Source organism: Hemicordylus capensis, chromosome 3 (assembly GCF_027244095.1).
Source record: "Hemicordylus capensis ecotype Gifberg chromosome 3, rHemCap1.1.pri, whole genome shotgun sequence".
Taxonomy (NCBI): Eukaryota; Metazoa; Chordata; class Lepidosauria; order Squamata; family Cordylidae; genus Hemicordylus; species Hemicordylus capensis.
The window spans coordinates 67,457,305-67,469,639 of NC_069659.1; the positions used below are offsets into that span (position 1 = coordinate 67,457,305).

Genomic DNA, 12,335 nt, shown 5'->3' on the forward strand with positions numbered 1-12,335 from the left:
TTCTCCTTCTTGTTCTGGCGCCGCCCGCTATTTCTTTGTTTGTCTCTGTTTGTTGTTTGTCTCTTTGTTGTGAGTCCACCCTTGGGGGGGGCCCTCAGAGGCTCTCCCCCACCCAGTGCCTACCCGATCTTCCTTGTGAAGTCATTTAATGGGGGGGGGGGCATTTAAGAATCTTGTCTCAGGGCCCACTCCAACCTAGTTACGCCCCTGGAACACAGTCTTTGTTTTATTTTATTTTTTACATTATATCCCGCTCTTCCTCCAAGGAGCCCAGAGCGGTGTACTACATACTTGAGTTTCTCCTCACAATAGCCCTGTGAAGTAGGTTAGGCTGAGAGAGAAGTGACTGGCCCAGAATCACCCAGCTAGTATCATGGCTGAATGGGGATTTGAACTCAGGTCTCCCTGGTCCTAGTCCAGCACTCTAACCACTACACCACGCTGGCTCCACCTGTTTAAGAAATAATACAGCTATTTCTGTAATCACAGCCTCACTTTCTCCAGCCCATTTCAGTTACTTGAATATCTGTTGGGTGTATGGAAGTTAGTCCACTTATGCTTGTCCAAGTGCCTGAGGACAGTCAGGACTGCTTGCCTGTAGAGAGAAACATCTTGTGTATCAACTGCAAAAAATGTAACTCCTTATCTGTGATCCCAGTGAATGTGAAATGCACTGTGGGATATAATTAAAAAACTGGGAGATGATTGTTCTGACATAAATCACACTATTACTAGTAGTAATTTTGCCAGATTAGAGAAAAATAATAATTAGCTGACTTACCAAGAACTCTGAAGTTCTTAGTTACTATGGTAACATTATGGGGTCCTGTCGTGAATTATTGGTATCAAAGCAGTTGCCCTTTCAGTGTAGTCCTAGAACATCATTAAGCATGTTTGTTGCCATTTTGTCCCCAGTAGGAGAGTGATCCTGTGTACTGATTTTATCTGCTCATCTTCCTCTACAGTTTTTCTATGCTATTTCAAGCAGCAAGTCTTCCAATGTGATTGTTCTGTTGCTGGCACAGATCATGGTGAGGGTTTTAGCCAACTTGTGAATAAATCCTTGCCCTTTTTTTTAGCTATGAAGCCACCTGGGAGTGGAATGTCTGATTTTTTCCTGTACTTCTCTGCAGGGGATGTATTTTGTATCTTCGGTGCTTTTGATTCGGATGAGTATGCCTCTCGAGTATCGCACTATCATTACTGAAGTTCTTGGAGAACTGCAGTTTAACTTCTACCATCGCTGGTTTGATGTTATATTCCTCGTAAGTGCTCTCTCCAGCATACTCTTCCTCTACCTGGCACATAAGCAGGCTCCTGAAAAACATATGGCACTCTGAGTCCATCTTAGTTCTTCAGTGTGTGATGAACAAAAGCAGTGCATTGGACATGTCGTCATCTGAAGGTGGCTATTTCTGTGGCAGATTATCAGCTCCTTGGTTCGGATTACATGTATCAATCTGGGCAGAGAGAGATGCAAGAAGCTTCAAGGATTCAGTACTTGGGAGATAATAATATATCCTTGTGAGGGCACAAACCAAAGGAGAAAGCTCTCTAAAATCAGACTAGGGAGAAAACATGAGAACTGTTTAGTGAATGTGGCTGGTAAGATGTCTGTTTGAATGTCTTAATCTGGAGGATAATGATTCTGGAACTGAGTAGCTAAATGTTTGAATTACCAGATTTTGTAATAAATCACAATTTGTGGTGATTCTTCAGACTTTGGAACTAACTTACTGCTTAGAGAGGAATTGAAAAGTGGTAAACCACTAGTATTTGTTTTTTTCTGAAATTTGTAACCTGCTAAGCTGATCGCAGCCCACCATCCATGTATGGTGGCCTACCAGGGACTCGGATTTTCTAGTTTTGCTTCTGCCCTGGGACTACAGACAGGTGGGTTTTGCAAAAAATATGACCAGTGGGCTGTGTGTACCTGTTCTAAGGTGAATCTCAGCTCTATCTGTTCCATTGGTTCTCAGGGCAGTCCCCTCTATCTTTATCTCATTCTATGAACAGAGCTCTTAGGAATGCAGTGGCAAAACATATTTTATGTGTTTTATATACTAGACATTTTTCCTCCTTGTGGATCCCATGTTGTTTTTGTTATAATACTGCTTTAATGAAAAGTTCCCAAAGCAGTTGACACAGAAAATAAGCAGTTGGTTTCTTGTCCCCAAAGCATTCACAATCTAAAAGGAAACCCTGGCACATCTCTCTGGTGGTTGTTGCTAGTGTCACAGCCACTGGAGGGATAATGTGCTGGGGTTGAATAGGGCTAGTTGCTCTTCCCTGCTAAATATAAAGAGAACAATCACTTTGAAAAGTGTCTTTTAAAAATCCAGTTAGCAGATGTTAACCTACTATATTCCTCATTATTGCCGAAGGGAAGAGTTGTCAGAGTCCGCCAATGTCCTTCGTGTTTTTCTTATAAGTACTACCTCCTCCAGAGGCTATTTGTTCTGCTTTCAAATATTGACATAGCACTTTTGCTTCTGAGAACAGGTGTTGTCCAAGAAACCCACCCTATTGATATACTTAGAGCAATGATAAACTACTAGGGTGAGACACTGAATAAAAACAGACATGTCGTAGTTAACCAGAAATTTTTTTAAAAACAAACAAACAAAAAAACCACTGGATCAGCTATAAAAGCCTTCAAAACTAAAACACGGGTATGTTCATGATCAGAGTATGTGTGCGCAAGGATAGCAGAGACGAAAAAATGCTCCTAATGATAGTTGTGCTTAATGTTACCTGGAGTCCTGCCTGCTACTGTTTTTCCCAGCAGGAATGGTCTGTCAGCCTGACCAACCTAACACTTGTTATTAGCCAAGGAGAGAAGAAGCAGTGTCCAGACTGAGTTCTGATGGGTTTGATTAGACTGTTGGAAGAACTGCAGGGATTCCCTTCATCAACAGTAGTGTGAATAGGAACTGATCAGTGGCTGCTTCTTCTCCTGCCTCCTCCTCACAGCAGCTAATAAAAATGGTACTGGGACCAGAGGGAAAGATGAGTAAAATTCAGCCATTGCAGTATGTATACAAGTGGCAGAAGTGGGTAGCATACGTATGCATTGGTGAAATGGTGTGTGGCTGAAACATTGCACCTGTAGAGAATAGGAGGATATAGTGAGGCTATTCACACAGTTGTAGAAAATCGGGCTAGCCTCCACTAGCCCGATTTCCTACAACCATGTGAAGCAGCCTGGTGGTTCTTGAGCAGGTAACCCGCTCAGGTAGCCCGCCCCTTAAACCGGGTTTGCAGAGTGAGCGCTCCGCAAATCCGTTTTTTGGGATCGTGAGTAGCTGCGATGCAGCTCCACGCCGCGGCTACTTACGAGTAGACCCTCAGTGGGGAGGCTGAAAAGCAGGGCATACTGGAGCTTCTGGGGCCGCATGGCCCCCAAACCACCCAGCCCCCACCAGCTCAGTTACGGAGCTGGCAGTCATGTGGGTGGCCCAGGGCTCCTGCGCTGCTTGTCTGCAGGGAGAGCTGGCTTAGCCTGCTCTCCCGGCAAAAGCAGGTCTCACTGATCATGAGACCCGCCTCAGTGTGTATTGTACAAAATAACAACCCCCACCATCATCTTCCACAGGTATACATTTGGATTACAGGCGAACCCTGTTAGGGTTTCAACTGCGGATAACAGAACTTCAGATAATGGGGCATTAAAGTCAATGGAATTGGGGGGTAAGGTTCCTGGAGGCTGGAAAATGGGCCCAAAATGGGGAACAAACACCAAAAAACCTCACACCAAATAAAGTGCCCTACCATGCTCCATGGGTCTCCAGCTGTTCAGGAATGTCCCCCCCCCCATCCCAAATCCCCCATTTCTCCATGAAAAACCTAACCCACCAAATGAGCCACAAAATGATTCCTCTCCACAAAATGGTGGGAAGAAATGACCTCTAGGGTAATTTCCGGCTATCCTGAACATAGATATGCGTAACTGTGAATAGTGAGGTCCACCTGTATATGATCCAAATCAAAATTAGTTCAGCTTTTACTTAAGATGCTTTTCTTGTCTTCATTCCTCTGTCAGAAAAAGATAATGGTTGTGTGAGGCCTGTGGTCAGCTGATGGCTTACAGATACTGGCTCGTGTGTTCTGCGGTGTTAGGAGTGTTTCCGATTGTTCTGTGCTGCTATAAGCCTCTAAGGAAGTGCTGGAGGTCTTGTGCAAGGGCACAAATACTTAAAGCAGTGCACCCACAGGAATGCTTCTCCCATTGGAAACAAAGCTGTGCTTCTGAAGTTCTGGTGCATCAATTTATGTATTTGTACTCTAACATGAGACTGCTGGCACTTCTTCCCTAGATGCCCACAGCAGTGTGGGCTGAATGGAAACACCTAACTGCAGAACATAAGGGCCACTGAATCTTTCACAAAAGCATTCTATATCTCTCGAATATTTCAGACCGAGATGAAACTGGAGCAAGTCAGTTTTATTTTGAAGCTTACACTGAAGGAGGCATTGCATGCAAAATTAGTACTGAGGTAGTAAACCAATGTTGATGTCAGCACATCAAGTGTGTGTGTGTGTGTGTGTGTGTGTACGAGAGAGCGAGATTTTGGGGACTCAGATCATGCAGAGAAAAAGGTGTTTTGAGTACTGTTTACCTAAGTGTTTATAAAGCCTGAAATTAATTTTAAAATTACTACAGATCAAAATTTGCATGAGACAGTGGTTTTCAGAATGCAATACAATAAACTTCAATGAGAATGGTTGCAAACTTGTTTGGAATAGAATGGCTGACATAAGGAGGAAAATTATTCAGAGTAGTCTCATCGAAATTAAAAATAGTCCCAATAATTTCAGTTGGACTATGAATACTTTTTTTCATGTCATCCAGTAGGTGCTATATATTACTTTCCATTAGAAACCTTTCAACTGCAACCAACATGTTGCAGTTAATGCACATAATTCACTGTACTACAGTGAATTATGGTCTCTGTAGACGTGTCTGCAACTTGACAAAAATGGTTTATTAATCCAGTAGAATCTTCTCATCCACTGATACTGTTAAAGCTAATTACATGTGTTTACCAGCCCATTCCTATATTTGTTTGTTTGGAAGTAACTCCTATGCTGTTTAGTGGGAACTGGTTTCAAAGAAGCATGTGTAGGATTGCAACCAACATTTTCTAAGCAATAATAATAATAATTTTTTGCTACAGTGTGGATAGTGTACAGAGTTGCCTTTCAGGGCCCCCAACTGGGAGAGATCTGATCTCTGGTATCTTCACAATGTGGTGTCTTCTTCTGAGGACGCTGAGGAGCATGAGCTGGTCTAGAGAAGAAAAAAAGTATATTGAGTACTGTTGTCAGACCCGCAATCCCATCTATCCTAATATAGTTATCTTGACAGTGAGGTTTCAGAAGAAACAGCAATAATGGAATAGTGCTAGCAGTTAACTATGAGCAATAATCATACTTGGGTTAGGCATAGCTTGCCCATCTCAGTTCAGCCTTCTTGTGACCTGATCATATGATCACTAACTTGAAGCTGAATCCTAGTGATGGTAACTTGAAATCAAATACCACTCTTTTCAGTAAGGCATTCATCCAAGTAAACATGCTTAGGATTTTGTAGCCTTAATTGACTACTTCCTTAGTCAATTTCTTCTCTCAAATGTTATATACAAGATAAACTCACCCTCTCTCGTGGTTCTGGTAGTGCCTTTTCTGGCTCTGTTGCTTGTATCTCTGTGTATGCTGGAGGATTGTTACTATCATCACTTGATGATTCTGCCATAGAGGCAGTAATAGAAATATTCTGAGACTTGAAGTACTTATATGCTGCTTCGCCACATACTAGTAGTGTCAGCCTGTTGCCACCATCATGAATTCTTGCCACCACTTTTTCATAATCTTCGTTCTCCACATTCACACCATTCACTTCTATCACAATGTCGTCATCTTGCAGCCCTGCTAGGTCTGCTGGTCCACCCTTCTTTACCTGCAAATATATAGTATCAGAGGCGGATGTTCTACTGGTAGAGAGTGAGTGGCAGCATAAGGTAGGAGGTAGTTGAGACTGCTGAATTACTATATAGTTGTTCATGTCAGGAAAGCTTGTATCATAACTTTCAATGAAAAATGGTATAAAGTCAAATTTAAATGTGATTCTTTAAGTTATCAAATGTTTTGGTGAATAAGAAAGATAATATAGTTAATATCCTTGCAGTGCATCCAGTATGTTAAGGCTATGTGTGAAACAAGATGGAACTGCTGAGTTGAGATAGTGAGATGTTTTAGTCTGTGCCACCTTAAGTGGCACAGTGGGGGAAATGCTTGACTAACAAGCAGAAGATTGCGGGTTCGAATCCTTGCTGCTCCTATATCAGGCAGCAGCGATATAGGAAGATGCTGAAAGATAGCATCTCATACTACGTGGGAGGAGGCAATGGTAAACCTCTCCTGTATTCTACCAAAGAAAACTACAGGGCTCTGTGGGCACCTGGAGTCTAAATCGACTTGACGGCACACTTTACTTGAGCAAGATGTTATAACAGTAGTCAGTTTATTTAAACTCATGGCACTGTATATTTCCATCTAGAAGCTATCCAACATGTTTGTACACTGTGGTGTTTCATTAGCTGCAATTGGTTCCAAAAAGACAGCTACACTTTTTGTGCATTAAGCTCTACAGCAGGGGTAGCCAACCTTGGTTCCCTAGCTGTTGGTGATCTCCAACTCCCATCATCCCCAGCTAGGGATTGCATGGACCATTTGGTGTGGTTTGGTTCAAATTCGGGCCGAATCACGCCAAAGCGGACTGGTCCAGAATGGTTCATGGTCAAACTGCTCAAATCATCCCGGTTTGTGGCAGTCCAGTTCATGAGCAAACCAGTTCTGCACACCCCTATCCCCAGCCAGAATAAATTGTGGCTGGGAGTGATGGGAGTTGTAATTCAACAACAGCTGGAGAGCCAAGGTTGCCTAACCCTACTCTGTAGTGTGGCAATAGAGCCAATACCTTTTGTTCTGTGTATGATCATACTCTGGAATGATCTGCCCTAACAGTGAGGATGTACAAAACCCACTGGAGAATTCCATACCCAGTTCCCTTTCTTGAAATCAAGCAATGTATTCCACTAGTTACATATGGGCTTCCATATAATCATTACTTTCTTAATTTTCTTCTTGTCCTAGGATACATTTTTATTTTTGCACATGTATTTGCATTTTGGGAGTTTTCTTAAAGCTTCATAATGGAAAAAGTATGTTCACATCTTTAAATGACTGTTGGTGCAAAAAAGTACTGTGATGGGCAAGGTTTGTGAGAAATGACTTGGTATGAAGTCTGTCTCATTTTGGAACAATAGTCTACTTTGACAATTCAACCTATTCATGAAATGGTATCTGATACCACAGATACCACAGGTACCTGAACAAAAAAAGGTAGCTGTGGTGTGTTGAATATTTGAATGCTGAACACCAGAGAAGTGGAAGGGCTGGCCATTGCCAACTGTTGCCCATAATTCCATATTTAGCATAATGTTTCTTTCATTAATGTACAGATTCTGGAGTAATACCTCTCTGATGAATGAGCCAGGCAAATTGTTGATAGCATTCAGATGGAAGCCAAATCCATGGGAGCCCTTTATTAGCTTGAAGAATCTGGGTTTGTGATTCACTTCTTCAGTTTGAGTTGGCACTTCTTCCACACGCTGAGATTGTGCTGGCATTGTGTGGTAGTAGAGACATGGAGATATGTGAGCCTGAACCATCAAAAGCAAAAAATCGCCTTTTCAGAATAAAGATTGCTATCAAACATTTTATGATAAGAAAACCTCTCTTGTTACAGAATGTGCTGAATAAATACAAAAACTTGCAAGGAAATATTACAGGCTTATCATATGTGTGACCTGCAGTTTTGGTGGTTAACAACAGATCACACCTTCAGACTATTCCTTCTCCATGATATCCTGTCTACATTCCAGAAACTTCAAAGAAAGGGCCAAAAATTCCAGTGTAGATGGGACTGACTGTTGAAGAATGCCTGAAGGTCTTACTCCTTAAAATCATGTTTGTCTAGGTTATCTGGGCTTTTTCGGAAGTCCTAACGTTGCTCCATCCAGAACTATGCAATGCACACAATTCAACAAGTTAGTACAGTTCAAGAGCTAGTTGCCTGACTTTCAGAAGGACTCAGATAATTTGGGTGATCAAAATGATCCTACGGAGTAAAACCTTCAGGCATTCTTCAACAATTGGTGACAAGAACGTCATAGAAACAACTGTCCCACCTGCACTGGAGGGTTTTTTTGTTTTGTTGTGTTTGCCCTTTCTTGTTTAAAGGAAAACTAAGGAAGCATTACTGTGATATTTGGAGTGATTGATATGTGACAGTGACATGACCAGGCCTACCCAACTTCGGCCCTCCTGCAGATATTGGCCTACAATTCCCATAATCCCTGGCTATTGACCACTGTGGCTGGGGATTATGGGTGTCATAGTCCAAAAACAGCTGGGGGGCCAGAGTTGAGCAAACCTGGACAAGACCCTGTCTCCAAACACAGGTTGCTCTGAACAGTTGTGAAGCAGCTTGGGGGAATGATTTCTGGCAGAAAAGCAGTGAGAGGATAGTGCTGAATCCTTCCACTTTTTTCACAACTCCTCGCTTGGCCTGGAAATCAGCTCAGCTCGGAAAAAAGGTAGTAGGGTTGTGAGGGAAATGTAGCAGCCAAAGAAGGGGTTCAGCATTCCCACCTATAGTTCTCCTGCCCACTATCTCAGCTTTACAGCTGTTCAGTGGAAACCTACACTTGAAGATATGTTGTGAATGAGTTCTGCCATTAGTGACATCTTAGGAGAGCGAGAGAGACTTGGGTTTACTGCAGTTATTACTGTAGTGGCAAAGAAAAAAATCATTCAGCTAGAAATATTTCATGCAAGAAACAACCTCAGATGACACTGTTGTCATCAAAGTAATTGGAATTCTGCACCAGGAAATGTTGGATTCTGTAACTGGTACAGATTTTGCAAATTAAGCAGGTTTGCTTGCTGGCACAATTCTGCCACTGCTAGTCAAGCAGAGGAATAAAGAGCTCTTTGATTCCACTATTTGAGCTTTCATGCCTTGCACCTCTCTTTATTCCTCTGCTTGACTAGCAGTGGCAGAAGCCACTTGGAAAGACTCTCAGTTCCTACCTCCTAACCCTATACTTTCATTTTGGCTTGAACCTTACTTAATAATAAAAGGAAGCTGGCATTTTCATAACTCTGCACAGATTACTGCTTTTTGCACTTGCAGCTAGTCACTGCAGAGTCTTGTCTGGACCTTCCATATCACTGTTCATTGTATGATTCCCAAGTTACGCATTCTTGCACTCAGGCTATGTCTGTTCATATTACCATTTTGTACATGGTGTAAGTTTCTTCATCCACCACCATCAGTGTAGTTTGTTCACCAGACTTTCTGATCTTTTCCACCACAGCGTAGTGGCTCAGGGCCTCAACTGACTCTCCATTTACAGCCACCAGGATATCATTGTCCTTCAGGCCTACTTCAGCTGCAGGGCTGTTAGACTCAATGTCCTTAATTACATGACCTGTCCTCAACGAGAAGAAAATCCTCATAGAAATTAAGGCAAATTATTTAGCTAGTGGTTTCATTGAGACCATAATTATGACTTTGATCAATGCTATTGGGCTGGTTCTCACAATCATGTTGCTACCAAAAGATTGGGGGGGCGGGCGTTGTGTGTGCGTGCGACTGCCTGTACTCCTGCAGCACTTGTCATGAGAAGCAGGGAAACTGGCACTGATGTCACCACTTTCCCTGGTCCTCACAACATATGCTGTGAGAGCGCACACATTTCCTCCTCCCAACTTTCAGCAGCAACAATGGTTGTGAGAACCAGCGCATACTTTACTTGGTAGAATATATTGGGTTGGTTCTCATGATCTAGCAATTGTAGTTATGCTCCTGATTCCTGACCGTCTGTGTGATGAAAATAGATCAGGAAGTGATTCTGTGAGAGGGTTCAGTCGTGGTTGCTTGATGCAACAAATCTTGGCAGTCTTAGATCTGAAGTAGGGTAGTTCAGTAGGTCAGTTGCCTGTGCCAAGCAACCACGATCAAACACTTGCATACGATCACTTCCCAGTTGTTTTCACTGCACACCCTCCTCTTCCCCCCTCTGCCACCTAGGACTTGGTAGCATAACTGACAATTGTTGGATTGTGCAAATTGGCCCATAGAATGTGCCTCTCAGAGAATGTGCGTATGCAAACTAACAAAAAGGAGTTACAGTTAAATGGTTGCAAAACAGCCCATGGTTTTGATTAAATCAAATGCAAGAATGAGCATTTTATTCCAGACTGCTGGAATAATCCACATTTCACCTGCCTTGGACTGGTGTGTGACCATAGGCAGATCATGCTCAATAAGAACATAAGATACCCACAGGATTAGGCTAAAGGCATATGTAATCCAGCGTGTTGTTTCCAACAATGATTGATCAGATGTTCCCAAAAAGCCTACAAGTAGGACACAAATGCAACAGTGCTCCTCTACTTTCTAAGGCAATTCATATGACCAGGAAGGTGGGGGTGGGGGGGAAGGCTGTGCAAAACTTAGCTTCCTCCCAGATGATCCTTGAACATGGTGGGAAGCATGGACCATGCTCCCACATGATCTGCACTGTGCAGATTGGAGGCTGGGACGATGTGTCCTGGCCTTCACATATCCCACAGTGCATCACGCTATAAGCACAGTGCATTGGGAGATGCCCCCGTGCGATGGGTGCTCTAGGTGCCCATCTGTGTTTGCTCAGGCTACAAGTGGTCTGTGCATGCACACAACCCAAGCAATGGGGTTAAGCTACGCTCATGCCCTTCACTTAGGCTGAAGGCCAGGGTAAGAAGCTGGGGCAGGCAAGCAGTGCTGGGATCCATGTGGATCCTGGCGCTCTACATGCACAGCCTAACCTAGGCTGGGCTGCCCTTGCCTGGGTTAGGCTGCACATGTCAATGCCTTTTCTGTCTCCAGCATTTGATATTCAAAGGTTTACTGCCTCTAAGACAATAGCAATAGCAATAGCACTTACATTTATATACCGCTCTATAGCCGGAGCTCTCTAAGCGGTTTACAATGACTTTAGCATATTGCCCCCAACATTCTGGGTACTCATTTTACCGACCTCGGAAGGATGGAAGGCTGAGTCAACCTTGAGCCCCGGTCAGGATCGAACTTGTAACCTTCTGGTTACAGGGCGGCAGTTTTACCACTGCGCCACCAGGGACATTCTATTTAACTACAGCTGCATTTATGCAATCACAAGGATCCTGGTTGAATGGTTAATCAGGAATAGTGAGCCCAGTGAGGCTGATAGTGTGAACTCAGAATCTCAGGGCAATCTTTGTCAAACCATTCTGTTAACTAGCATCTAACCAGGATAGATAATCTGAAACCTTGTTCTCTTTCCTGGTTAACCAGAATGATTTGAGCAGGATTGCCCTGAGATTCTGAGTTGATGCAATTGGCTGTGCTGGGCTCGCTAACCCTGATTAACATCTTAACCATGATCCTTGTGATTTTATTAACACAGCTTGTAATCACCAGTAGCCATTGATAGCCCATTATTTGTGTATTATTGTAGTTTAATGACCGTGGGAGGCTACCACTTAAAACAGGCTTCCCCAAACTGCGGCCCTCCAGATGTTGCTGAACTACAACCCTCAGCATCCCCAGCCACAATTTATTGTGGCTGGGAATGCTGGGAGTTGTAGTTCAGCAACATCTGGAGGGCCGCAGTTTGGGGAAGCCTGACTTAAAACCTCTGCTTCGGACACCAGATTGTCTTGTGTTATTTCTAGTTGTAAAGCAGGCAATTTGAGAAAGAGTTCATTCATACACTTGGCAGGGCAGCGGGGAGAGGCTGGTCACCTCACTCCCCCCCCCCCCCGATGACTGCTCTAATGTTGCTGGGAGCGTGCAACGCACACCCAGGCAATCTGTGCTGCATGGCTGCAGCATGGAGCTCTAGAGACTAGGACGGCATGTCCCAGCCTCTCCGGATCCCACAATGCATTGCACAACATGCGCAATGCATTTGGAGGATTCCCTCAGGAGATGTGGGGGATGTCTGTGTCAGCTGGGATAACCATAGCCCCAGCAAACACTATTCTAAGAGCCGGATTTGAAAGCGGGGCTTGGCTGCACTGCTGTGCCGGGATCAGGCCTGATCCCAGCGGTTCTCACACGCAGCCTAACCCAGGCTGGGCTTCCCTAGCCTGGCTTAGGCTTTGTGTGAGAGCCTCAAAGTATCACTTTTGTGCAGCTCCCACTCATTTCAACTTTGATTATTGAGAGTTGACTACATTTC

At 43.6% G+C, this 12,335-nt stretch overlaps 2 protein-coding genes across 39 annotated transcripts in view; one reads left to right on the plus strand and one right to left on the minus strand.

Moving 5' to 3' along the window:
• GPR89B (G protein-coupled receptor 89B) overlaps positions 1-12,335 on the plus strand; it is a 198,430-nt gene that overhangs the window by 17,938 nt on the left and 168,157 nt on the right. For 17 of the 24 annotated variants that reach the window (XR_008320031.1, XR_008320029.1, XR_008320030.1 and 14 more), the window contains exons 13-14: positions 966-1,031; positions 1,134-1,265. The exons of 6 other annotated variants lie outside the window; for them this stretch is intronic. Coding sequence is in view for 14 of the 18 variants with exons in the window: in XM_053311585.1 (XP_053167560.1) it covers positions 966-1,031; positions 1,134-1,265 (198 nt within the window). In the remaining 4 variants the exon portion in view is untranslated. Of the gene's footprint in view, positions 1-965; positions 1,032-1,133; positions 1,712-12,335 lie in introns of those variants that run through there. One more of the 24 variants, XM_053311598.1, reaches the window with a different exon arrangement.
• PDZK1 (PDZ domain containing 1) overlaps positions 4,430-12,335 on the minus strand; it is a 41,678-nt gene continuing 33,772 nt past the window's right edge. For all 15 annotated transcript variants that reach the window (XM_053311609.1, XM_053311606.1, XM_053311612.1 and 12 more), the window contains 4 exons: positions 9,361-9,557; positions 7,539-7,724; positions 5,657-5,959; positions 4,430-5,290 (listed from right to left, as the gene is read on the minus strand). In XM_053311609.1, the coding sequence (XP_053167584.1) occupies positions 5,243-5,290; positions 5,657-5,959; positions 7,539-7,724; positions 9,361-9,557 (734 nt within the window). In that variant the 3' untranslated portion in view covers positions 4,430-5,242. The remainder of the gene's footprint in view (positions 5,291-5,656; positions 5,960-7,538; positions 7,725-9,360; positions 9,558-12,335) is intronic.